This window comes from Sapajus apella, unplaced genomic scaffold, assembly GCF_009761245.1.
Source record: "Sapajus apella isolate SASKATOON/1434 unplaced genomic scaffold, GSC_monkey_1.0 scaffold79, whole genome shotgun sequence".
Lineage (NCBI taxonomy): Eukaryota > Metazoa > Chordata > Mammalia > Primates > Cebidae > Sapajus > Sapajus apella.
This window is the reverse complement of record NW_022437019.1, coordinates 779,102-803,865: the sequence shown is the minus strand read 5'-3', so window position 1 is coordinate 803,865 and position 24,764 is coordinate 779,102. Positions and strand designations below refer to the sequence as shown.

The 24,764-nt window shown below is 42.6% G+C and overlaps 1 protein-coding gene across 2 annotated transcripts in view; it reads left to right on the top strand.

The window, feature by feature from the left end:
- Positions 1–24,764, top strand: part of DOCK2 (dedicator of cytokinesis 2) — a 443,384-nt gene that overhangs the window by 66,869 nt on the left and 351,751 nt on the right. For both annotated transcript variants that reach the window (XM_032252751.1, XM_032252750.1), the window contains exons 15-22: positions 5,151–5,249; positions 8,881–8,953; positions 9,066–9,169; positions 10,998–11,181; positions 11,346–11,443; positions 13,124–13,213; positions 14,281–14,381; positions 15,450–15,584. In XM_032252751.1, the coding sequence (XP_032108642.1) occupies positions 5,151–5,249; positions 8,881–8,953; positions 9,066–9,169; positions 10,998–11,181; positions 11,346–11,443; positions 13,124–13,213; positions 14,281–14,381; positions 15,450–15,584 (884 nt within the window). The remainder of the gene's footprint in view (positions 1–5,150; positions 5,250–8,880; positions 8,954–9,065; positions 9,170–10,997; positions 11,182–11,345; positions 11,444–13,123; positions 13,214–14,280; positions 14,382–15,449; positions 15,585–24,764) is intronic.

Genomic DNA, 24,764 nt, shown 5'->3' with positions numbered 1-24,764 from the left:
GACATTCTCAACACTTAATCTAACTCCCCAGCGCTCAGCCAGAAATGCTGGTGGAAAGCCTTATTCGTAAATTGGTCTCCAGAGAGCTAGCAGGGTGTATTCAGGAATGCAAAGCGCATTGCTATGTTTATACGGCATATGTCCTGTCCAATATTTATCGTGTATGTTTACATTTATTTGCTTGTATTTCCTTTAAGGTTGTCAGTGCCGTGTCCAGTGTGTAGGAGGGTTTTGTTTCTCAATTCCTCCTTGCAGAGTAGTTAGCTGAAAAGAAAATTAGCTCTCGGAGAAGTTTTAGCATGGGTGAATATTCCTCCTAGACCTCTGTGAATGATCAAATAGCCAAGTAGGGTGGGTATGTACATCAGAGAGGGGATGTGAAGATGGAAAAGGCATCAGTTCTGTCCTTGGAGCCTGGAAATCAGACTGATGTTGGTGCTTTATACCCAAGAATAACTAACATTCACAGGGAAATTACCATGAGTCAGGCTGTGTGATAGAGTGACACATTTCCTTTATTATGCTCCATTTTACAGATAAGGAAACAAAACCTTTGTCATTTACAATAACTTCCCCAAGGCTATAACCTTAGCATATGGCAGAGATGGTGTTTGACTGGTTCCAGGCCCTCTTAGACACTTCACTACAATGCCTGTACATTTAACAAAATTCTCTAATTTATTTCTCATTTTAAAAATGAGGCTAATAACCACTTCTGACAAATTTGGGAAGATTCATAATCATTTTTTAAATGTAAAGAAATCCTCACAATTGCCTTTTTGTTCATAAAGACCGATCATGTTAACTAGTATCTCTTTGAACAAAATCTAAACATTGAACGCACCTCCTTTCGTTGGAGTCTGAAACCTTTCCAAAAAATAAAATAAGTGGGAAACACTTGGTTCAAAGGATCGTAAAGGAGCAGAGCATTTTTTTATCTGAAAGGGAAATTGTAATTCCCAAATGTATAGACCATTGCTTTGAAGTTACTTTTATTCCATCTTACCTGTTGGAGAACTTTTTAACCTCAGCTTCATTTTTGAAACACGGATACACTTACCTTCCATGTGGCCAAAGGACAAAGCAAAAGACACAGTTAACAGGCAAGCAGGCATCTTATCTCCTGTCTAAACCATTCTTACTTCCACTTTTGTCACCCTTTCAATTCACTACGGACCAGGCTGAGCAGATGCGCTTAGGAAAGATGAATAGATAAGCAGGCATTCTGGGGGCTGACATGGAAAGGGAACTGTGGGGCATGATGAAAATTTGCAGTTTCCTCTATTAGGGAAATTCTGGGGGAGTTCAGTTGACTGACTATTGAAAATTGCTTAGGAAGCCTGTGGGAGGCTTTTCTTTCTCTGTTTGCAGAAATAAATATTACTGCCTAATTAAGTGTCAGGAAACACATTCAAACACTTCTGTTTGAATTGGACCATTCCTGTGGGAATGGTCCCCTTTAGAAGTATCGATTTCTCCTCCTACTCTAGGTGTGTGCACACTGTCTTTGGCAGAGTGAGACCAGAGGGCAGAGGAGGTTAGGCCTCTCTGTGGCTCACCTTGGGGTGTCAAGGGTCTTACTCAGGAGGAGCCGTAGCAGAGGAGCTAATGGGGTGGGCTCTGGGGTCAGGCAGACAGGGTTCGAATTCCAGCCTCTTCTATTAGCTGTGTGATCTTAGGCAAGTCTATTCATGTGTAAAAAGGAATCATAACCTCTTCTTGTGGGGTTGCAGGTTAAACCAAAGCGTAGGTATTAAAACAACTAAAAGAGTATGATTGGATTGTTTGTAACACAAGGATAAATGCTTGAGGGGATGGATCCCCGTTTTCCATAATGTGATTATTATGCATTGTATGCCTGTATCGAAACATCTCATGTACTCCGTAAATATGCATATCTACCGCATGCCCACAAAAATTAAAATTTATAAAATTAAAATATTAAAAAACGAAAACAAATATGCTGCCGGGCACAGCAGCTCACACCTGTAATCTCAGCACTTTGGGAGGCCAAGGCAGGCAGATCACTGGAGGTCAGGAGTTTGAGATCAGCCTGGCCAAGAAGGTGAAACCTCATCTCTACTAAAAATACAAAAATTAGCTGAATGTAGTGGTGGGTGCCTGTAACTACTCGGGGGGCTGAGGCACAAGAATTGCTTGAACCCTGGAGGCAGAGGTTGCAGTGAGCTGAGATCATACCCTGGCCACTCCAGCCTGGGTGAAAAAGCAAGACCCTTTCTCAACAAACAAAACACGCCATAGGTAGAAGGCACTGGTATGCAGTAAGTACTCAGCAATAGAAAGGAGAGTCACATTCAGAGAAGGGGGGCCAAGGGCAGGATGAAGCCCTGTGATGAACCTGAGGAAGTCAAACAGGCAATCCAGCCAGAAGCAAGTTCTGGTGAAAGATAAAGGCTCAGTTGCTGGACCAAAAAACCTCTGTTCTTCTGAGACCACCCAGTTTGAGGTGGTGAAGGCAGGGGATAGGGGAAGTGTGGGATAGTGGTTAAGACCATGACCTCTGGGGCCAGGCAGCCAGGTGCAAAGCCCAGCTCTGCCTAAATTAGCAAGAGGACATTGAGGCAGTTACATAACCTCTCTAAGCCTGAGAGTCTCTGTCTGAAAATGGGACCAGTAATGGCACACTGCTCTTGTGAATATCAGATGAGGTAATCTACATAATAGGTGTTCATTACATTTAGCTATTATTATTAGAAGGGTATATTGAGCTCCTGGCCTGATTCCCACCTTAGGGATGCTAATCAGCATCTTCCTATAATGTGGTCTTGTGAGAGAACACTTTGTTTCCCAAAGTGTGTTCACATCCCTGGTGTCATCTCTTTCTTACCTGATTCCTACCAAATAAATAGGGCATGTGTTAGGAGCCTGGCTTTTCTTCCTGCAAAGATGTCTCTTCTAAGGCCAAGTCAACATGAAAGCCTCCAGGCTTCCTGGTCCTTACTCAGATTTTCTTCAACTGGTCTGAAGTCGCCCACACCTGTGAAGTGATCTCACTGTTAATTGGGGGTCAAGGAGATAGGCAATGTGGCACCTCCCAACACTATTTTCTCTCTCAAGTGCTGAGGGTTAGGGCACTGTCTTTGGCTTTTCTCAGAATGGTACTGAGACTTTTTTCTCCAGCCTTAAGAAATCAAAAATGTTCATTATCCGTACAGTTTTGTGAGATTCAGTTGCCTGCCATACAGCAGTTTTACTTTCACCAGAGATATATGTGTAGTTTCTGATTTTGTAAGCTACATGGGATTCACAGAAACTCTAAGCCCATAAATGTCACCAGTTACAAATCTTTGTAGGCTGGAAGGCATCTAGGTTCTAATAGAAGGAACACTGGCTGAGTAGCTAGGGAGTCTGTGATGTAGTACCGGTTTTGCCACTTTTTGAGCAAGTGGCTTAATCTCTCAGGACCTCAGTTTACCCAGCTGCGAAATGGGGATGTTGACAGTAAGCCTCAGAGGTGGTTATGAGGACTGAATTAAGCGAGATGGTGTGTGTAAAGGGCTTAGCGTGATGCTGAACACAAAGCCTGCTCTAAATGGTTAGAAAGACTTTGGGAGCATATTTTTAGCTCAGTGCCTCTGGAAGTTATGGAAGGCTTCATCCCATGGAAAAACAAGAGAGTCAAGTGTCTTCACTCAGTTCTGGTTCATTGGTTACCTTTGTTTTTCTTTTGAAGATACATTCTGAAAGGACTACTGTGTATTCTGCTTTCAAATGGATCGATTTGGCTGCAAGTACTGTCAGTCAATATTGAAACTGAGCTCATTCCTTTTCTATATCTTGGAAGCACACAGGGAGATTTCCAGTGCGAAGGGCGAGTCCTCTTTTCCCCAGGTTAGCATGCTTTGCCAGGGCTCAAGGAGTGCCTATATGTGGCCGGCTTTGGTGATTCAGCCTGCTGAGGGTTAAGGATCAATGGGAGAATCTGATCCAATCTAGTGAGAGGCATGACTCACTCACCATCAACATGCCGAGAGGCACACAGTGTGCAATTTCAGAAGCTGGGGCTCCAAAACCAAACCTTACAAATCTGACAATTTAGGATTGAAAATTGTTTGGCCTGGTATAAAAACCACACTTTAGGCCCCTCCTGGGTAATCCTAGCTTGAATCTTGTTATGGGGCCAAAAAGCTGGAATGAACATAGACAGAGAGAATTAGGCATTGCTGTATGCGACTAGGAGACAATTCCTTGTTATTCAGCTCCTTTCCGAACCTCTGAGGGTGATTTTTATAGCAAGGAATAAATGTCCCCCATGAGCAGGTGTGCTCTGTGCTCACTCTCTGTTCAGAAAGCCCTCCCACATTTCTTCTCGGAGCCAACTTGAAATCTTTCTTTAAGCTACTCAACTGTCATTGCCTCCAAGAAATCTTCCCTGATTCCTCACCTGTCCTTGTGTCCTTCCTCTGTGCTTGACAGTAGTGTGTACACATGCCTGTCATCATGTCACATTGCTGTCATGACGTCCTTCCTAATGTTTCCTGCGCTAAACTGTGAGATCAATGTCAGGTTCTGTATCTGACCCATTCCCATACCCCAGTGCTCAGCGTGGAGTACAGAGAAGATGTTCCATCACTGTGGGCTGAACTGAGCCTCCTCTCCACAACTGCCTCTCCCCAGACTTGTTCTCTAAGGCAGGTGCTCACGTGTCTCTCTGAAGCCTGTGTTCTCTCCTTTTGCCCAGCACTGCCTACCGCCCTGAGGCGTTAGCCATAGAAATTCATCAGAAGGAGTTGCTGCTTGACTGATCTGAGCCTGTTTGTAAACTTTGTGCACATTCACATTTAGGAAACAAATAGAATTAATAAGATTGGCAGTGTGCAGTAACTCCAAGGCTGGTTATCACTTACAATAAGGCAGCCACTTCAATGCCCTGGTGCACTCTAGTGGTTTCCAGAATGGAAGTAATAGAATTTCTGTAGTTAAGCACCTGTTAGTCCTGTGGCCTGGGCGTTCCTGTGTAAATCTGTAAAAGCAAAGGGGCCATTATGGGCACCTGTCATGAGGGCTGGGGAAGGCAGGGTTGACCCAGGCCCTAAGGCTGGCAGTGGCCTGGGGACCAAACCTGCACAAGCACAGAAAATGGCAATTCTGTAGTGTGTTTTACTCTCACTTTGTTTTTCTTGAGTCAGAATGCAATTTGCGTGGGAGCTGGGGACAAGCCCATGAATGAGTATCACTCCGTCGTATACTATCAAGTCAAACAGCCACGCTGGATGGAAACAGTCAAGGTAATAATAATAATAGTAGAAGCAAACACATGTCTAGTTCTTACCGTGAACCAGGCACTGTTTTAAGTGCTCTATTTAAATCATTTGTGTATTGCTTACAACAGCCATGTGAGGTTCGTACTGATATTTCCCTCATTTTATACTTGAGGAAACTTACACAGAACAAGTAAGTGGCCTGCCTACGATCACACTGCTAGGAAACATCAGAGCTGGGATTCAAACCTGAGCAGTCTGGCTCTGGGCCTGTGCTCATCACTGCAACTTGAGGGAGCAGAACACTGACTGGAGCAATTAGCGTTCTTCCTCCTTTTTTCTTTTTTTGAGACTAAGTCTCGCTCTGTTGCCCAGACTGGAGTGCAGTGGTACGATCTCTGCTCACTGTAACCTCTGTTTCCTGGGTTCAAGTGATTCTCCTGCCTCAGCCCCCTGAGTAGCTGTGATTACAAGCATGCACCACCACACCAGGCTTTTTATGTTTTTAGTAGAGATGAGGTTTCACCTTGTTGGCCAGGCTGGTCTCAAACTCCTGATCTCAAGTGATCTGTCTACCTTGGCCTCCCAACATACTGGGATTACAGGCATGAGCCACCACACCCAGCCCTTCCTCCTTTTAATGAGAGCAGTAGAGCAAGACAGTTCTCCACATGGACCCTAGACCTGGAGAGTCTGGATTTGTGTTCCAGCCCTAATGCTCACCAACAGTTTCACCTTAGGCAAGTCATTCACCTGCTCTGTGCCCTGGTTTCCTCATCTGTAAAATGGAGCAATAGGTTGACTATGGAAGTAAAATGATTTAATACATATAACAGTGTCAGACTAGTCCTTGGAAGAAAGTACTTATTCCGTTAATACAACTCATAATTACACTTGGCAGTTATCTCAGTCTGCAAAATTGAACTAGATTTTGTATTTCTTCAAGAAGCCCTTCAAACACTTGACACTTGGCTGTTTTTCACTCATCCCTCTATAAGGCAGCCTCATTGGTGTGGCAGTCAGCTTTGTGTCTCTCTGTGCAGTTAGAGGGAGAAGGCAGAGGGAAGATATAGTTGTTCCAGATATCTGATGCAGTATCCTTCTGGGTTCATCTCATATAGCATCTTCCCACAAAATGTTTTCTGGAGTACTAAGTGGTGTTTTATTCAAATAACATTTCAGGCTAGGAGCAGTGGCTCATGCCTGTAATCCCAGCACTTTGGGAGGCCAAGGTGGATGGATCACCTGAGACCAGCCTGGCCAACATGGTGAAACTCCATTTCTACTAAAAATAAACTAGCCGTGCATGGTAGCATGCACCTGTAGTTCCAGCTACTCAGGAGGCTGAGGCATGAGAATCCCTTGAACCTGGGAGGCAGAGGTTGCAGAGAGCTGAGATTGCACCACTGCACTCCAGCCTAGGCAACAGAGCAAGACTCCATCTCAGAAAAGAAAAAAAAAATTCACACATTAAATGTATTAAAATAACATTTCCTGGTCAAATAAATATGAGAAACTTGAGAACAAATAAAGAAGTTAAAGGCTTCCTTATGTCAAGTTCTTAGAGCCCTTGAGATATAAATGTGCTCTGCAGATCTGCAAAAGGAAATAAGAATGCAGAGCATGTCCCAAAACTCATTGACTACAGAGCATTTTCCTTTTTCCTAGTGTCATATCCCAGGGCTAGGATTCTGTTGAACTTGTTTGAGAAATGTCTTGTTTTAACCTAAGCAGGTGGGAGGCTTGATGGATCAATATGATTGTGAACAACATATGAGAATATATTATGTTTTTCTTCATGAAATGTCCAGCTCAGTTCTGAGGCCAGTCATGAACATACTGGAGGGATACGGAGTGACAGAAAGAACATCTTTAGCTCTGGGTTATAGCAGAAGTCACTATCCGTAAGGGCTTAGGATGCTTGGAGGACCTCTCTGAATCTGAAACAACCCTGTAGCATGTGTCTGGTGGCATTGTCAGCCAGTGGAAATGGAGGCCTGGTGGGTGAGCACCCTGGTTCCCTTGATCACCCTTCATTGGTGCAGGATGTAACCAAAGTGGAATTGTCAAATAGTCCTCTTGTGGGTGGTGCCCAGGTCATCAAGCTGTGCCGTTCTACTCAGCAGTGAGGAGTGACAGAGCTTGCAAGCCAATGTGAGCCTATCACAGGCTGCATAATGCCTAAAAGATGCACTTTTGGGATAATTCTTGATAGACGTGACATTAATCACGAATATTCACGTTACCAGATCGTCACACTAAACAGAAAAGAATAACCTGCATTGGAATAAGGATTTGGAATTAATTCAGTGAACAGTGAAGCTTGATCATAGCTTCAAATATCTCTGCTTGTCATTGGCTGCATTCTTTACTCCCCCTGGGCTCTGACTCCAAATGCGAGATGCACACATGACTTCCTTTTCAGTAATAGTTATTCAAACCCCAGCGGTTCTCTACTTGTCACACATATTATTACATTCCTCAGTGTGTCTCCCCATACCTACTGCCTTCAAATTGATGACCCTCTCAACTTTGAGGTCAGAAAGTTAGTTTACAAGTCAGGCTTCTCTTCTCTGTGCTCACTTGCACCTAAGTTATTATCTCCTTGCTAGCCCTTGTCACAGGGCTGTTACACATACTGCCCCATATGTAACACGGGACCATGAGCTCTTTGAGTGTGAGGACTCTGCCTTGCATCAGCATGGCCAGTGCCTCACATGATTGTAGCTTCTAGTGAACATTCAACATGTAGGGAAAGGAAGAATTGGACCGCAGTTACCTGTGAGACTCTCAGTTCCTTTGTTCTGTCTGAAACATAGACAGAATGGTGGACCTCCTCAGGCTCAAGTCTCATTTTCTATAACAGAAAGTGCCCCCAAGTATACATTTGTTTTGGCGTTTAATAGGTAACCGTACACTACAAATGTGTTCCTTTTTAAAATCGGTGTCCTTCTCACAGGTAGCTAAGCTTCTCTGCATTGGCTTAAATCTCAAATTGCAGAGGAGCTGTGAGATTTGGGGAGGTAGGCAGCACATAGCCAGGCTGAAAGCATCACAATCAGTGGTGCCAGTGGGCCATTCACTGGACAGGGATGCCAGGGTGACCAGCGGGTGGTTGTCTTACCAGTGTCCTTGGAATCAAAAGCATCTGGACATGTGTCCAATCAAGGGTGGGATGAACCCTAGAATTTTTCCAAATATTATTGGATTAAAGCATTTTATTTTCATAAATGAGAATCCTCAAGCAACCCCCCTAACAACCATTGTTAATTTGCTAAGCCCTGCTGCAATTGCCAGAACTACCGGAGTGTGTAAGGAAAATGTGCATTGTGCAGCTTGCAGTGCATCAAATCCTGTGCTAAAGTTATGTGACTTTTATATCAATTTGGGGAGACTCATTTTTCCTCACTATAATTTACAGACCTCTTTTCATTGGCTGGGAATGCAATTTGCCAAATGGATTACATTTGGTACTTTATTTTCTCTTCATAGCTAGTTCTTATGTAATTTATTTACAGTTCATCAGGCTCGATGGATGGGTTGTAAATCAGCAGGCAGCTCTCTCAGTTAAATGGTCAGGCTGCTGTGGAAGAGTGGGGTGCAGTGAGGAGGGCCCTTTAACTCTTTGTGTTCTGAGCTCTGGCTTCTGTCTGCTGAGGTGGCTGTCCCCATTGAAGACATGCAGAGGATCCATCTGCGATTCATGTTTCGACACCGGTCATCTCTGGAATGTGAGTACCATACCAAATGGCATCTCTGCACCTCCCCCTAAGGAAAGAAGAATGGAATAGCTGGGTGGCCCATGTATTGTTTTCTTTCCTGACCCCACTATGCTATTTCCAGCTAAAGATAAAGGAGAAAAGAACTTTGCCATGTCCTATGTGAAGCTGATGAAAGAAGATGGGACTACTCTACACGATGGATTCCATGACTTGGTTGTCCTCAAGGTATCATGAGTTGGAAGGAGCTCTGCACTGAGGGGGATGCAGGAAGCAAAGGGTGATGGCAGAATTGCTTAGTGGTCAACAGCAGGGACCCCAGAATCACACACATCAGGGTTTACCAGCTTTGTGGCCTTTTACAAAATCTTGACTTCTCTGAGCCTCTGTTTCCTCATCTTTGTGCCCTCAGTGAATAATTGTGAGAATTATGAGACAGTGCATATGAGATGTGCATATGAGAATTATGAGACAGTGCGTTATGAGACACGGCAATGATGAGTACATGTGAGACTCAATATGTGGAAAAGGTTATTGTTATTACAGATAGGTTATTATTATGACTGTTATGTACTCTTGACTCTGTAAGGACCTCTGTGACATGTGTAGAAGACCTACAATAAACGTTTGAGAGATGCTGCATTGTAGCTAATGGAAAAATATTAGAATCTGCAGTTCTGATCCTGCTGATGACTAAGCCTGGACTCATCTCACCTGTCTTCCTGAGTCTCAGTTTCCTTTATCTTAAGCAGTGACAGCAGTATTTATGACAACCCAATAGGATGACCCATACAAAAGGGCCATCTAAACTATAAAGGGAGTGCAGAATTTTATTTGTACATTATGACACATGGACTGTTTTTGAGATGTGTAGAAGTGTTTGCCTGGTTTTACCTGCTGCTTTTCCACATGCCCTCTTATGACAGCAGAATGCATCTACCAGCACCTGTCTGGAGGCAAGTATATGGCTATGAAGTAGGGCAAGGTTGAGTACCCAGCTCATGGATCACACCCTTGCCCTTGGCTTTCTTAACCTTGTAGGCTGAAATTGCCGTTTTGCCTATGGAATGCATGCCAAACACAACCTCATCAAGGCTTCATCTCATGGTACTCTTGTACTCTTCTTTGAGTCTCTCTGACTTTCCGGAAAACTCCCTTTATTCAGTGCAGCCTCTGTTTTCTCACTTATCATGCATAGAGTTCTTGGCTTGAAAGCCCTTCTTCCCTGACAGACTGTGAACTCCTTGGGGACAGAGGCCCAGTTGCAGTCAATTTTCTTTTACTTACTCCCATTAAGTTCCAGTTTCCTTGACTAATTATAGTAACAGTATCTGCTTCAAATGATTGTTATGAGGCTTAAATAAAATGAACCAAAGCATATAAAACACTTGGTACAGCTCCTGGTGCAGAGTAAGATAAATGTTACCTTCTATAATGCCTATCTCTAGTCATTCATTTCAGCATGCCAAAGCACTTACATGCCTATCACTCTGCTATGCATTCTATATGCATTATCCTATATTATCTGCTCAGGTATTCTAGGAAGTAGACAAGATGATTATCTTCAGCTTACTCACGAAAAAAAATGAGACGCAAAGAGGCAAAAGAATGTATTCAAGATAGCATAGACCTGTGAATGACAAAACAGGTCCAGATCCCAGCACATTCTTACTTAGTGCCTTTGCCATTAAATTCCTCTTTAAGCTAGATTCCTTATTTTGCTAGTAAGGATGTGTTATGATCTCAAAAAAAAAAAAAGATTAATTAAAATGGACTGTCTGGGAATCTTAAATTCCCTTTTCATTTTGACATTAGTTAGGTTCACAGAGCTTTCACCTTGAGAATCAACTCCCTTTCGGTTAATGTATCTGAATTCTTACCTGTTTTGTGGAAAAATGACCCTGCCTCACCAGCTGATGTCTATTGCTTTGCTGATGATTTTCTTCACTCTTTATGGCCCTCTCCACTTCACAGTGTCTAATTTGGCTGCTGTAAGCTCTGTGTGGCATTGGGCATGGAGCCTTGGCTTGGGGCAGTAACCAAGTGTTGTTTCCAGGGGGACAGCAAGAAGATGGAGGATGCCAGTGCATACCTGACCCTTCCTTCCTACCGACACCATGTGGAAAACAAGGGGGCCACCCTGAGCCGGAGCTCCAGCAGCGTCGGGGGGCTTTCTGTCAGCTCCCGGGATGTGTTCTCCATTTCTACCCTGGTGTGCTCCACCAAGCTCACTCAGAATGGTAATGGGGTCATCAAGAGTTGTGCCTGTGGGGATTGTGTGTGTGTGTGTGTGTGTGCGCGCGCACGCGCGTGCATGTGTGCATGTGCGTGCAGGCACAAGGAGGTCCTGATATGGACAGTTAGGCCAGTAATGATGCTTCTGAATGTCTGGACTCTATTTTAGTGGGCTTGCTGGGTTTGCTGAAGTGGCGTATGAAGCCTCAACTGCTACAGGAGAATTTGGAAAAGTTGAAGATTGTGGATGGAGAAGAAGTGGTGAAGGTCAGTGGTGCTTCATTTTGTTTGTATTCTTATACTAGTGACAGAACTCTCCAATTGTAGGTGGCTTCAGGGGAGAAACAAAGTGTTGAAGGACCTGAGAAAACTTCTCCTCCAACGGTGGGACACACTCTCCCAAGTTGCATTAAGGAATCTTTATTGTGAAATCCAGGAGAGTGACTTGGTTCAATGGCACTGAATGTTGGGTGCCAGAAAACAATAGTTATGTTCAGTCTCTGGAAATAGATGAGCCTGGGTGTAAATCCCAGCTCTCCCACTTGCCAACTTTATGTGATAATATTATAAATGTGACATAGTTCTCAGGGCTATTATGAGCATTCAAGGTGATAATATGTAAAACTTACTCAACAGTCTCTTACACATAGTACATAACATTTAAATCAAAGCATATAAAACAAAATTCAATAAAGTAACTAATTTTTGTTGTCATATGTGGATTATATATGTATATATGTATATCTGTGTGTGCATATATATGTAGTAGTATGATCTCTTAGTCCTACCCACACATCATTGTTAGAAATAAAAAGTATTCTTGGTTTCTGCTTCTTGGAGAGCATTATGTATTAAAGATGAGAAAGGGAAAGACATCAGGGCTTACATTTTAAGTGAAATAAGCAGAAAACAATGCAAATGTCAGATGTATTATTGCATCCACATGGTAGTGGAGAATAGAAAGTGTCTGAAGTGCATACCTAATTAAAGCAACTGTTTTCTCCAGCCTTATGAATTGGGACAAGTGTTTCCCAATGGTCCTGGTGATCTTGTTTCCATGATACAACTAGAAATTCTGAGATTAAACATCTTTATATGGTAACTCTGTGTTTTGAGGGATTATAGGAAATATTGACCCATCCTTTTAGGAGGGAGGAAAATCAAGTTTTTTTTTAATTGCGTCTACCTGGAGAAGCAGTAGTGGAATTTCCAGATGCTGTAAATGTATACCACTGACCCATCTACCTCATTCAGCAATGGCAGAGTAACCTCCCCCAGACACCACTTTTATGAAGTCTACAGCCTTTTGGTAACTTGGAGAAGTCATGGAAGAGATGAGACTTTTGTTGTCTCCCTCTTGCATTCTTTTTTTTTTTTAAAGTTTGTTATTTAAATACAACATACATATGATGAAATAGATACAGCATGTACACACCATGTACTCACTACCCAGATGAAGATACAAGCACTTTTAGCATTATAGTAGGTTTCCTCATGCCCCTTCTCAGCCGGGAATCCCCCTGGGGTAATCGCTGTTGATTACCATCATCATAGATGCGTTTTTGCCTGCTCTCAAATTTCATAAGAATGGAGCAGTAAAGAGTGTACTTTCTGTGCCTGATGTATTTTATTCAATATAATGCCTGTGAGAATCATCCTCCTTGCTGCCTGTGAAAGTAGTTTGCACTTTAGCCTAGCTGTCTAGCATTCTCCAGTGTGAAAATGCCACCATCCATGTATCCATTCTGCTGTTGAGGATACATGGAGGACAGTTGGGTTCCTCTAACTTCTGCCTCTTGTGAGTAAAACTTCTCTAGCCCTATTGAGCATGGCATGTGGTGGATGTGTGCTCTCATTCTCTTGGATAGATAATAAGGAGTGGGATTGCTGGGTCACCTGCACTTTGTCTTGTTTCTGAAATAGAGCAACCTTCGTTATTTCTTACAGTTTCTCCAGGATACTCTGGACGCCCTCTTTAACATCATGATGGAGCATTCTCAAAGTGATGAGTATGACATCCTCGTCTTTGATGCCTTGGTAAGAGAGAGGGGAAAAGCATCTAGTGACAACCGGCACTAGGGTGTGTCTTACTGTGAAAATACTGAGAACTTGTGACCCTCGTGGCCTTTTTCATGAATTCTTTGGAGGTGTTGTAATATTTGGCAATAAGACCAATAGTGAGCTGCTGTTTCTTGCCAGTTCATTTGAAAGCATGAGGGATGGTGGATGAAAGGGGAATTTTAAATGCTGATGTCAGATTGACACTGACTGAAGGTACATGAGGCTGGATTCCATGAATGATTGCTTTTGCTTTCCATGAATGTTAGGAGCTAGTTCCTGGCTAGGTTGTAAAACACCCAAAATGTTTCCTAGCTTCTTTCCTTTCATCTTCTACTCCCAATTTCCTCCAACGCACTAATCATTACATTTCTCGTACCCACCCAGAACCTTTCATGATGCTCTGCCATTGAGATCTTCCTTTAGTCCTCTTTTATGGTCTTTTTTCTCCCCCTATTTTGACTCAGATTCTCTCAGAGTTATGTCAAAATAAACATAATGCAAAATAAACATCTGCATTAGGGAATCAGTGCCTAACAAAGTTTTCATGTGTTAACCTCTTGTGTCATGGATATTTGAATTTTTAAAGAGGTTATTGAGAGACACCTGTGGCTTAATCAAGTGTTTCCCCAGAGAGTACCCTAGAATGCTAGCTCTCAGAAAAGATGTTTCATGACAAAAACATTCTTTGATTAACTAATTTAGGGAAGTGCTGAATGTTGCATGACCCTTTAGAGATTCACAATGTACGTAAGTATATTAAAGATTCTGAAAAGTTTTGCAACAAGGAAGGCAGTCTAATGATAATAACTTGGCATTTCTCAAACTTATTTGGCCATTAAATCCTTTTCATCTTATAACACCCTGCAGCATACTTCATGAAACACTTTTTTGGGAAGATGCTACCTTAATAAAAAGGACTCACTATGTATTAGTAACCTAATTTCTGAGCAAATAATTTTGATAGAGGTTGAATTATGCCAGGTAAAGATGGCTTCCTGGCCTGGGTTTGCCCTGAAAATACTGCTGTCCTTCATCTTCCTCAGATCTACATAATAGGACTCATTGCAGACCGGAAATTTCAACATTTCAACACCGTTCTGGAGGCTTACATCCAACAGCATTTCAGTGCAACCTTGGCTTACAAGTAAGTAATTGTGCACATGGGGACTTCTTGTCTACCACCTTCTTGCCCTGCCAGGATACCTAGGGCACAGGAACTTGAATAATTTTCTTTTGTCACTAATCTGTGTGAGCTCTCCATTCTGTGACAAAATCCAACCTGTGCTTGGGTTATCTGGATATCAGTAAAAATGTGGAATACCCATAGGTTTGGATGAATACCTTACGGTGGCAGTGGTACCTGGAAGTGCTCATTCATCCATTCAGGTAGTGAGCTCTCAGTTCTTGAGTAGACACCAGGACTCAAAGGCTACAGAGAAGAACAGGTGCAGTGGCTCATACTTGTAATCCCTGCACTTTGGGAGGTTAAGGTGGGCAGATCACCTGAGATCAGCAGCTGGAGACCAGCCTGGCTAACATGGTGAAACCCAGTCTCTACTAAAAATACAAAAATTAGTCAGGCATGGTGGTGGGCACCTGTAATCCTAGCTATAGAAAAGCAGGAGAATCACTTGAACCCAGAGGTGGAGATTGCAGTGAGCAGAGGTTACATGACTGCACTCCAGCCTAGGTGGCAGAGACTCGTCTTTCCCCCACAAAAAAAGCTACAGAGAAGAAAGTGCACATATACTCATGCCAAGTAGCTCAGTCTGGCTTGGGTGTAGGAAGGGGCCTTGAAAGGCAGGCCAAGTAATTTGAAGTCTGCCCTATGGTAAAGAAGAAACATAGAAAGTTCCTAAGTAAACTTAGAGTTCTGTGATATTATGAGAACACATTTTATAGAAAGAAAAGGCTGAAAACGAAGACATTATTGCCACCATTATTCCCACTTGTAGCTTGATTGTGACTAGTTTTCCTAGTCAAGAAATTTTTTTTACTCCCTATTTGTTTCTTTGCTGGCTTTTTATGAGAAGGAAATACTTATTCATTCCCTGAAGTAAATATAATTTTTATGCAGTTATTTTTATGCTTACAATGAGTGAGCTTGGCTCTACTACCACCTTTAACCTTTGATTGAATGCCTTATAATTTACTCAGCAAATTAATTACCATGATGAAAGAGATGTATTTTGAAAATATTATTCCTTTTCAGGAAATTGATGACAGTACTGAAGACTTACTTGGATACCTCCAGCAGAGGGGAGCAATGTGAGCCAATCCTAAGAACCTTGAAGGCTTTGGAATATGTGTTCAAGTTCATTGTTCGGTCGAGGACATTATTTTCACAGTGAGTACTTGTTATGTAAGAGTGATTGATTAGCTCTGCAATTCCTCTGGGATACAACAGTATTTTTACTGTAGGAGAAACTCGTTTAAAAAATTATAACCAGCTGTCGATCAAAAACAGTTCAAGAATCCAACCGAGAGAGTTATGAATATGTAATAATCGTACCTTCTAAGTTCATTTGGGAAAATAAAAGAAATCTTAACATGTTGCAGAGTTATGTTTTATCCAGTAAATGTGATTTGAGGCTCTTTTGTGTTTCATCTAACATTCTTCATTTGATTTGAAGTATGATGAACATCTTCCAGGAATCTATATTCAATGTTAGAGGGGCTGGGAGCAGGAAGGGCACAACTCAGGGAGTTTGACAGCTTGTAGGTTGTGCATGGCCGATGAGCTGGTATTTGCAGTTTACCTGTCTGTCGTTGAGATCTGCGTACCCAAAAAGTGAGCTGATGCATTAGAGTATCTTAGAAGATTTTGATGGTCAGTATCATGAGGTCAGCTGCCTTTTTGAAGGGCTTTGGAGATGGAAGCATTCAAATGCAATCTGCAAAAGAGCAATTCATGTTCATCCTGGCCATAAGGCAAAGCTAGGTGGAGGATTGTTTGTGTGTGATCAGGCTGGTTGTGTGTGATGGAAAATAAGAAAAACATGCAAGGAGAGTATTGTCTGGATTCTTATCAGTGCCAACAAAGAACACTCAACTGAAACTGACTTAGGGAGAAATGAGGCTTTATTTCTCATCATCGAAAAATCAAGGGGGTAGTTGGCCTTAGGCATGGCCGAGTTCCGATACTCAGTGTTATTGGGATAGTTTCTATCTGTCTAGATCTGGACTCTGCTTTCCTTCTGTTGATTGCCTTATGAGGCACACTTTTCAATTCAGAGGCCACTAGAATCTTCAAGTTTACTTTCTACTGGTGGAAGCAACCCTTCATTCCTTGTTGTCCTAGCAAGATCCTATGCCAGAACTGTCTTGGGTCTTGTGTAGTTGTGGTCATGTGTGCATTCCTGGAGCCATGGCCAGGTTGGCCACTTACAGTGTGGACTTGATATGTTGGAGAGATGACTTCTCAAAAGAAACTTGAAGTAGCCTGGGCAACAAAGCAAGACTCTGACTCAAAAAAAAAAAAAAAAAATCCATCATTGTGATTGTGATCATGACAGTGAAATGAATGGGCTGCTAAAGCTTTATACTTGACAATGCATCTGGAACAGGCAATCATTTGGGATTCTCTTAAAACAGTCTTTGAGATTTCAGGTGATGAATAGAAAGATGTGAGTGTCTTGAACCATGCCACAGAACAAATGTACTTAGATTATTCTGAAAGTGAAGTGTCTGTTTCAAATCCCTCTGGCATGTCATTTAGTCAAATCTTAGTTGGATATTCTTCCAGGTTTGAGAGATTCTTGTCAGTGATTTGGGAAAACCAATAGGAGACTCCAGGGAGTCTAAGAGTGATTTTCTTGGAGGAGTTCAAGAATTGAGACATTGTAGTTACAGGTTAAAAGACAAGGGTATCTTATCTCATTTTCCAAGTGAGAATGTTTTATCAATAAGAAGAGTATGTCTTTTCTCCTTATCAGAACTTTTCTTCAGTTCTTCCTTTTGTTGTATTTATTTTATTGCTTCCTCTCTCTCCTGTATTTCTTTCCTTTTCTTTTCTTTCATCCTGCTTCCTTCCCTCCCTCCCTTCCTTCCCTGCCTCCCTTCCTTCTCTCCTTCCCTCCCTCTCTCCCTCCCTCCTTTCTTTCCCTCCCTCCCTCCATCCCTCCCTCCCTCCCTCCCTCCCTTCCTTCCTTTTTTCTTCCATTTTCAAGGATTGAGCTTTTTTACAAAGCCCCTTGCAGTGCCTGAAGCTCAGACAACCATCTATGCTGATCCCCAAGGTTTCTGAGCTTGTGGAATTATACAGAGTTTAGAGCAGACCATGCTTCCCTGTTCCATGAGATGTGAGCAGCTCCCCTTCCTACTGCAGAGCTTCTGTTAGGATAACTTTTTTTTTTTTTTGAGACGGAGTCTCACTCTTTTGCCAGGCTGGAGTGCAGTGGTGTGATCTTGGCTCACTGCAACCTCCACCTCTCAGGTTCAAGTGATGCTCCTGCCTCAGCTTCCTGAGTAGCTGGGATTACAGGTGTGCACCACCATCCCAGGTAATTTTTGTATTTTTAGTAGAGACAGGGTTTCACTATGTTGGCCAGGATGGTGTTGATCTCTGACCTTGTGACCTGCCTGCCTCGGCCTCCCAAAGTGCTGGTATTGCAGGCATGAGCCACCATGCCCAGCCAGGATAACTCTCTTATGTCTTACATCTGTAGTTTTTGTCTCTGCCACCTACTTGGACAAAATTCATTTGTGCATTGGTTTTTTTGTTCTCTGCCTCAAGATATGTCATCTGGCAGAACCCCTAACTCTTTAACTGGTGTAAATTCGGTGCTGCTATAATGCTAAATGCTAAGTGACTTTTGGCTTATGAAGGAGCAGGGTGATCTGTTATTCCTTGCTGTATGCCTAGAATAGCATATAGCAGCACATCACTCACATTTGATCAAGAGATGTCTCTAAAGCAACCCAAGCCTAATCTTGAATCTTTCCTCATGAACAGAAATCTAGGCTGACCTAAAAAGAAGGTCTAGGACCTCATGCTAGGAGAAGGTACGTTTTGTGTCTTGTTCTTTTTAGAATCTTTAGCAAGGATCTTATCCCCAGAGGAGCCTCTAGGGCATTGGAAAGCAATTGGAGTATTTCTCCATATGAGAGGGCATCTTTTGTGGGAAACTAGAAAACAGAAGTTTCAATGCTTTGAGATTTCTAACCCAGCTGTTGGGAAATCAGAATATAATTATTGATTTGGGGCTAATTGTATGTGGCATTGTATGTCTGTTTCCTGTTAATCCTTTATTCTCTTTCCCCACTTGCATAACTGCAACGGATCTAGCTCCCATTATTTGTTCTCTTGCCATTATTTTTTGCACGTACTGCACAGCAACATTTGCAATGGCTAAGGATTTTCCTATGTCAGTATGCAAAGTGTAGTTGGGTAAGGGAAGAAGAGTCATTGTTGAAAAGCGGTGGAATTTTTATTTTATTATATTTTTCAGGAGGATTCATTTCTATCTATAGCCAAGGAAAAAAGAAACTGAGTTCCCTGTCCCCCACTTCTTGTGTCACTAGCTCCTGAGTCAAAGTCTGGATCAAGTGTCTCTGATTGGGCTGATCCTTTTTTTATGGCTGCATAGTATTCTATGGTGTATATGTGCTGGTGCTGTAGCTGCAAAGGAAGGTGGCAGAGCATGTTCTAGCTTCTGCCACAGGGAGGCAGGCTTATCAATAATTCCTAAATTATAGGAAGTGTATCCGAAAGATGCTGGCTGGCCATAAATATGTCCAATATCCAGTACACTTTTGTAGAATGGCTGAGCTCCTGGGAGGTATAGAGCATCATGAGAAACATTCAGAAAGGGTTGAAGTGATAATCTAGGATTCAGCTTCTTTACAAAGCCCCTCGCAGTGCCTTTAATCCTGAAGCTCAGACAAGCAGCTGTGCGGAGCTCCAAGGTTTCTGAGCTTGTGGAATTACAGAGTTTGGAGCAGACCGTGCTTCCCTGTTCTATGCGATGGACACTGAGCAGCTCCCCTTCCTGCTGGCAGGCATAGAGAATGAGACTGCAGAGTTAAGAAAACTCTCTAAAAGGGAGAGGAACCAGAACTCGGTGCTCCAATGAGAGTTGTTCCCACTTGCCTCTGCTTCTCAAAAATCCTCATGCTGCCCCAGATTAGAGTGCAGGAGGCAGTGTGGAGTAATAGTTATGAGTACATGCTCATGCAGGACAGACATTGGGTGGAATGGTATCTCTGCCCCTGTAAGTCCCTGGCTTAGTGATTGAATCAGCCTCTCTGAGCCTCAGTATCCTCATCTATAAATGCGGATAAACCAGTTCATCGTGTTTTGATGATGAAATGAGATTATTGGTACAAAGTGCTCTATGCAATGTCTGGTACTTGATATCATGTTTTCACCCAGGAGAAACAGCAAGGGTGCTTTTTTCAAAAACTCAGATTTATTAAGAAATTACGGTGTCTTGATTCAAGCTTAAAATTTGACTTACTGTTCATACTATCCTAAGCATGTCTTACTGTTTATTTCTCTGGAGGCAGGGATAACTTTTACCAGGTGTCTGTGCTTTTTGAGGACCACAGTGTGGGACTCTCCTGGCCCCAGAAATTCACCTTGGTCTGCTGCCAGCTCCCACTGGGTGGTCCTGATTCTGTTTGTTGCTCTCATTTCCTTCTGTGAATGTGGTCAGGCCCTTCTGGCCAGAGCAGCCGTTGTGCCCAGGTCTCTGGCCCTTGTTTGCTATGCCTCGTTTTTCTTTGCATCCTGCCTTCTGCTCTTATTACAGACCTGCTTGTTTGGGTCTTGCTTCTTCCCACTTCTCCATTTAACCCTGATCTCCTGCCTTCCAGAAACTCCTCCTTTACCGGCCCCAGTTCCAGCTCATTTGCTTATGAGAAACTGCCAGCTCAGAGGTTAAAGGCACAGTCTTCTAGGGCCAAGGCTGCTTGGGTGTGAATTCTGAGTTTGAATCTTGCCATTATATTTACTAGCATTTACAACCTTGGGCAAATTATTTAATCTTCCCAAAGCGTAGTCTTCTCATATGTAACAGAGTCATAGTGGCAACCAACCGAATGAGAAAAAATTTTTGTAATCTACCCATCTGGGAAAGGATATTATCCAGAATCTACAAAGAACTAAAACAAATTTACAAGAAAACAACAAACAACCCCATCAAAAAGTGGGTGAAGGATAAGAACAGAAACATTCCAAAAGAAGACATTTATGCAGCCAACAAACATGAAAAAAAGCTTATCATCACTGGTCATTAGAGAAATGCAAATCAAAATCACATTGAGAGACCATCTTATGCCTGTGGGAATGGCGATCATTACAAAATCAGGAGACAACAGATGCTGGAGAGGATGTGGAGAAATAATGCTTTTACACTGTTGGTGGGAGTGTAGATTAGTTCAACGATTGTGGAAGACAGTGTGGTGATTCCTCAAGGATCTAGAACTAGAAATACCATTTGACCCAGTAATCCCATTACTGGATATATACCCAAAGGAGTATAAATCATTCTAATGTAAAGACACATGCACACATATTTATTGTGGCACCGTTTTTAATAGCAAATGCTTGGAACCAACCCAAATGCCCATCAATGATAGACTGGCTAAAGAAAATGTGACACATATACACCATGGAATACTATGAAGCCATAAAAAAGGATGAGTTCATGTCTTTTGCAGAGACATGGGTGAAGCTGGAAACCATCATTCTCAGTAAACTGACGCAAGAACAGAAAACCAAAAACTGCATATTCTCATTCATAAGTAGGTATTGAACAATGAGAATACATGGACATAGGGAGGGGAGCATCACACACTGGGGCCTGTCAGGTGGTGGGGAGCTAGGGTAGGGATAGCAGGAGGTTGGGGGATAGGGAAGGGATAGCATTAGGCGAAATACTTAATGTAGATGATGGGGTGATGGATGCAGCAAACCACCACAACACATGTATACCTAGGTAACAGACCTGCATGTTCTGCACATGTACCCCAGAACTTAAAGTATAATAAATAAATTTTTAACAAAACAGTGCCTACCATACTGGGTTGTTGTACAGAATAAATGAGCCCAATGGACATAAGGTACTTACTAGCACAGTGCTGGTGACATAGCCAGTATTCATGGTTATTCATGTATTATCTCCAGCAGTCTTCACAAAAATTCCACAGAGGACCCCATTTTCTGACTTTGTCTGCTACTGCACCTCACTCACTCTGTGCCAGCCACACTGGACTTGCTGTGGCTCAAGCTCCTTCCTTACTTAAAGGCCATTGCGCCCTTTCCCAGATCTGTTTGTTAACTCTCTCACCACTTTTATATCTTTGCTCAAACATCTTCTTTACTACCCTGTTTAAAATTGCAACCCCTGTCCTATGTAAGCACTGCTGCTTTCCCTCCTCCTCTTGGTCTTTTTTTCTCCCCATAGAACTAAACACAGCAACTATATAATAATTATGCTTTTGTTGACTGTCTTTTTCCTGCTGGAACTTCAGCTCCATCAGGACACGAACCTTTGACTGTGTTGTGCACTGAGATACGCTAAGGCAACTGGAACGTAGTAAGTACTCATTAAGTATGAAATTGGACGCCATTTCTAGCCCTGTTTCACAAAGAAGGAGACTGAGGCTTAGATTCAAGCTCAACAATCACATGGCTACGAAATATAGCAGAATGAGGCTTTGCACTCTGCCGCATCTGATTCAGCAAATGTGAGAACCTGATCATTTTTCTGAGCCATGCAAGTGTGAAGTCTGGCTGACCATGCTGAGGGGCTGTTCTGAGAGAGGGTGACTCAGACTGGGGGGATTGATGTACTGAGTGCCATCAGGAGCTGCTGAGAGGTACACAGCTGCTTGGGTTTCAGTGCTAGGATGCATGGTACCATCCCTAAGTGTAGTAGGAATTCAGGAAAAAAAAAAAAAAAGATGAGCTGGAGCAGGAGTGGTCAGGAAAGGCATCCTTGCTGTTATGGTTAAGCCATCCAGGCAACTGTGAGTTTCTCTTCATCCGCAGGGAATGAATAGAGAAAAATTGACATAAAGCAGGCCAGGTGAGCTCACACTCCTTGGAAACAAGTCACTGATTGGGGAGAGAAAAATTGCGCTCTGCGTCCTGATGGGAGCTTCGGTACCTGGAAGCTTCATCCTGCTCCCTATCCGTGAGAGCCGAGAAAGCCAGCCATGGTGTGCACAGTGCCACGGGCCTGCATGCAGCTGCCACTTCATTAACAAGGGCATCTTAGGAGCATGGTTCACAGCTGCAGTGACACCTCCAGTCTAGCTCACCTCACCCAGGGCCAAACATGACTGCCCTTTCTCTAATTGCCTTTAGCATCAATGATCAGAACCCCGACACCAGCTCTCTGGTACTTTCTATTGCCTTTCCCCCCCTTATTTGCATCCTTCTTTATTCTGTGCCACCCTACCGATCAACCTCCACCTTATCCCCTCCCAGCAGCTCAGTTTCTTCCTATGTAAATACTAGATAGTAGTTCACCCTCTAGGTTGTGAATAAGTTAGCAAGATTGTCTGAATCAAGTTCAAGGCTAGTCAATGTAGCCTGCAGTGGAGGGCGCACATAAGCCTCTGCCTTTTGAGACAAATATGAATTTAACTCAAAGGTACTTGCCAGTGTGATTTGTTTTTATTGTTTATGTATGAACAAACATTAAAATGTAATCATTTGTTTATGCCGAGCGTGAGCTGAAATATCTGTGACATTGCGATTCCTGTTTCTTCTGCATGTAATTTGTTTGCATGTTAATGCCATTTATTTCTATGTAAGCCTCTGTTTTCGGTTTTGAATATAATTTCACTTTTTGATGACAGTAATGGCTTAGTAAACTGAACAATTGCAGTTAATGGAACTGTTTTATGATAGCATTAACTTGGCATCAGATCAAGATGAAAGAGAAAGCTGTCACCAAAAGGTATCATCAAACAGTGACTTCTCTTTAATTTATTATTTATTTTATGAGTTGCTGCAGTACTCGGAGAAAGCTAAACAGCCTTTCTCATGAAAATACGTGAAAGTGGTTTGTCAAATGTTAAGTTGCCTGACTATAACATGAAATTGTGCATATGCATGAGCTTTTAAATAGTTCTCTTTTCCCTTTGCCTATGGAAATATTAGTAAACATTTATTGGGCACCTATTATGTGCTAGGCACTTTGTTAGGTCCTGGGGACTCTGAAATTGGTAAGCCAGGCTTTCTCAAGTATTGGCAATGTCATGGGCAAGATAAGCCTATATCCCAGCAATCAAATCACAGATCCCTGGGATCAGCAATGATCAGTGATGCAATATCACAGCAGAGGCCTGGACATGGTTCTTGGGGTGCAGACAGATTTGAGTGACAAACTCTACCTTGGGAAGATCAGTAATTCTTCTCAGAGGAGGTGATGTTTCAAACTAGACATTGAAAGGTATTTAAGAAGCCAACCTAGCTAGGCACAGTGGCTACTGGGGAGGCTGAGGTAGGAGAATCGCTCGAACCCAGGAGGTGGAGGTTGCAGTGAGCTGAGATCACACCGCTTCACTCCAGCCTGAGCAACAGAGTGAGACCCTGTCTCAAAAATAATAATAATAATAAAAATTAAGAGCCAGCCCATGGGAGAAAAGAGACCCCAAAATTCTAAATACAACTTATGAAATATAACTTCCAATGACTCCTGTTACTCTTTGGTGTCATTTATTAAGCCTCTCCTCTGTGCTTGGTCCTGCACGGCTTTTCGATCTACCTCACTTAATGCAACAACCTGCGAAGCATAGGTATTATTATGTTCATTATATAAAAGAGAAAATGAGGATCAGAAAGATACAGAAAGTGACTCCAGGTCACACTCTAGACGTCGGCAGGGAGGGATCTGACACCCAAGCTGAGGTTCTTGCTGCTACGCTGTGCCCACACATGAACAGCACATTTGTGGAGAAGAGTAGCCAGTGGATGAAGCCGTGGTGGTAGAGGTGGCCTGATGCATCTGGAGAGGTGGCTTGAAGCTGGATTGTGAAACACCTTGAATGTCAGACCCAGCAGCTTGACATCATTCTGTATGCAGGGGGATTTTGACGTAGATCCTACCTTTTATTCTTAGAGAGCACATATGAGTGCCCCAGTAGGTGTACACACTGATCCACTGGGATCACATAAAAATATTAAAATTATTTTATCTCTCATGAAGAAATTAAACTTATACACACTTAATTTGGACTAGTAGATGGATATCATTTATAAATAAATAAGCATCTATTGAGTTTCATGCTTAAAATGGAAAAAAAAAAATTTTTTTCCCCTGGGAGCAGTTTGGAAACTGCTGCTTTTGGCAGTGGGGAGTCACTGAAGTTTTAAAGCAGGGGATTAACATGATTAGATTCACATTTTAGATAGAGTACTGGGAATGAAAGGTTAGCTTGTGGAAGATGACATAGAAAGCAAGAGGTGTAGATGGATGATCAGTGGTGAAGCTATTGTGATAATCCAGGCAAGAGCTCTTGAACTAAGATAGTCACGGTGGTGCTGCAGAAGAGGAGAGGAAAAAGATAAGGG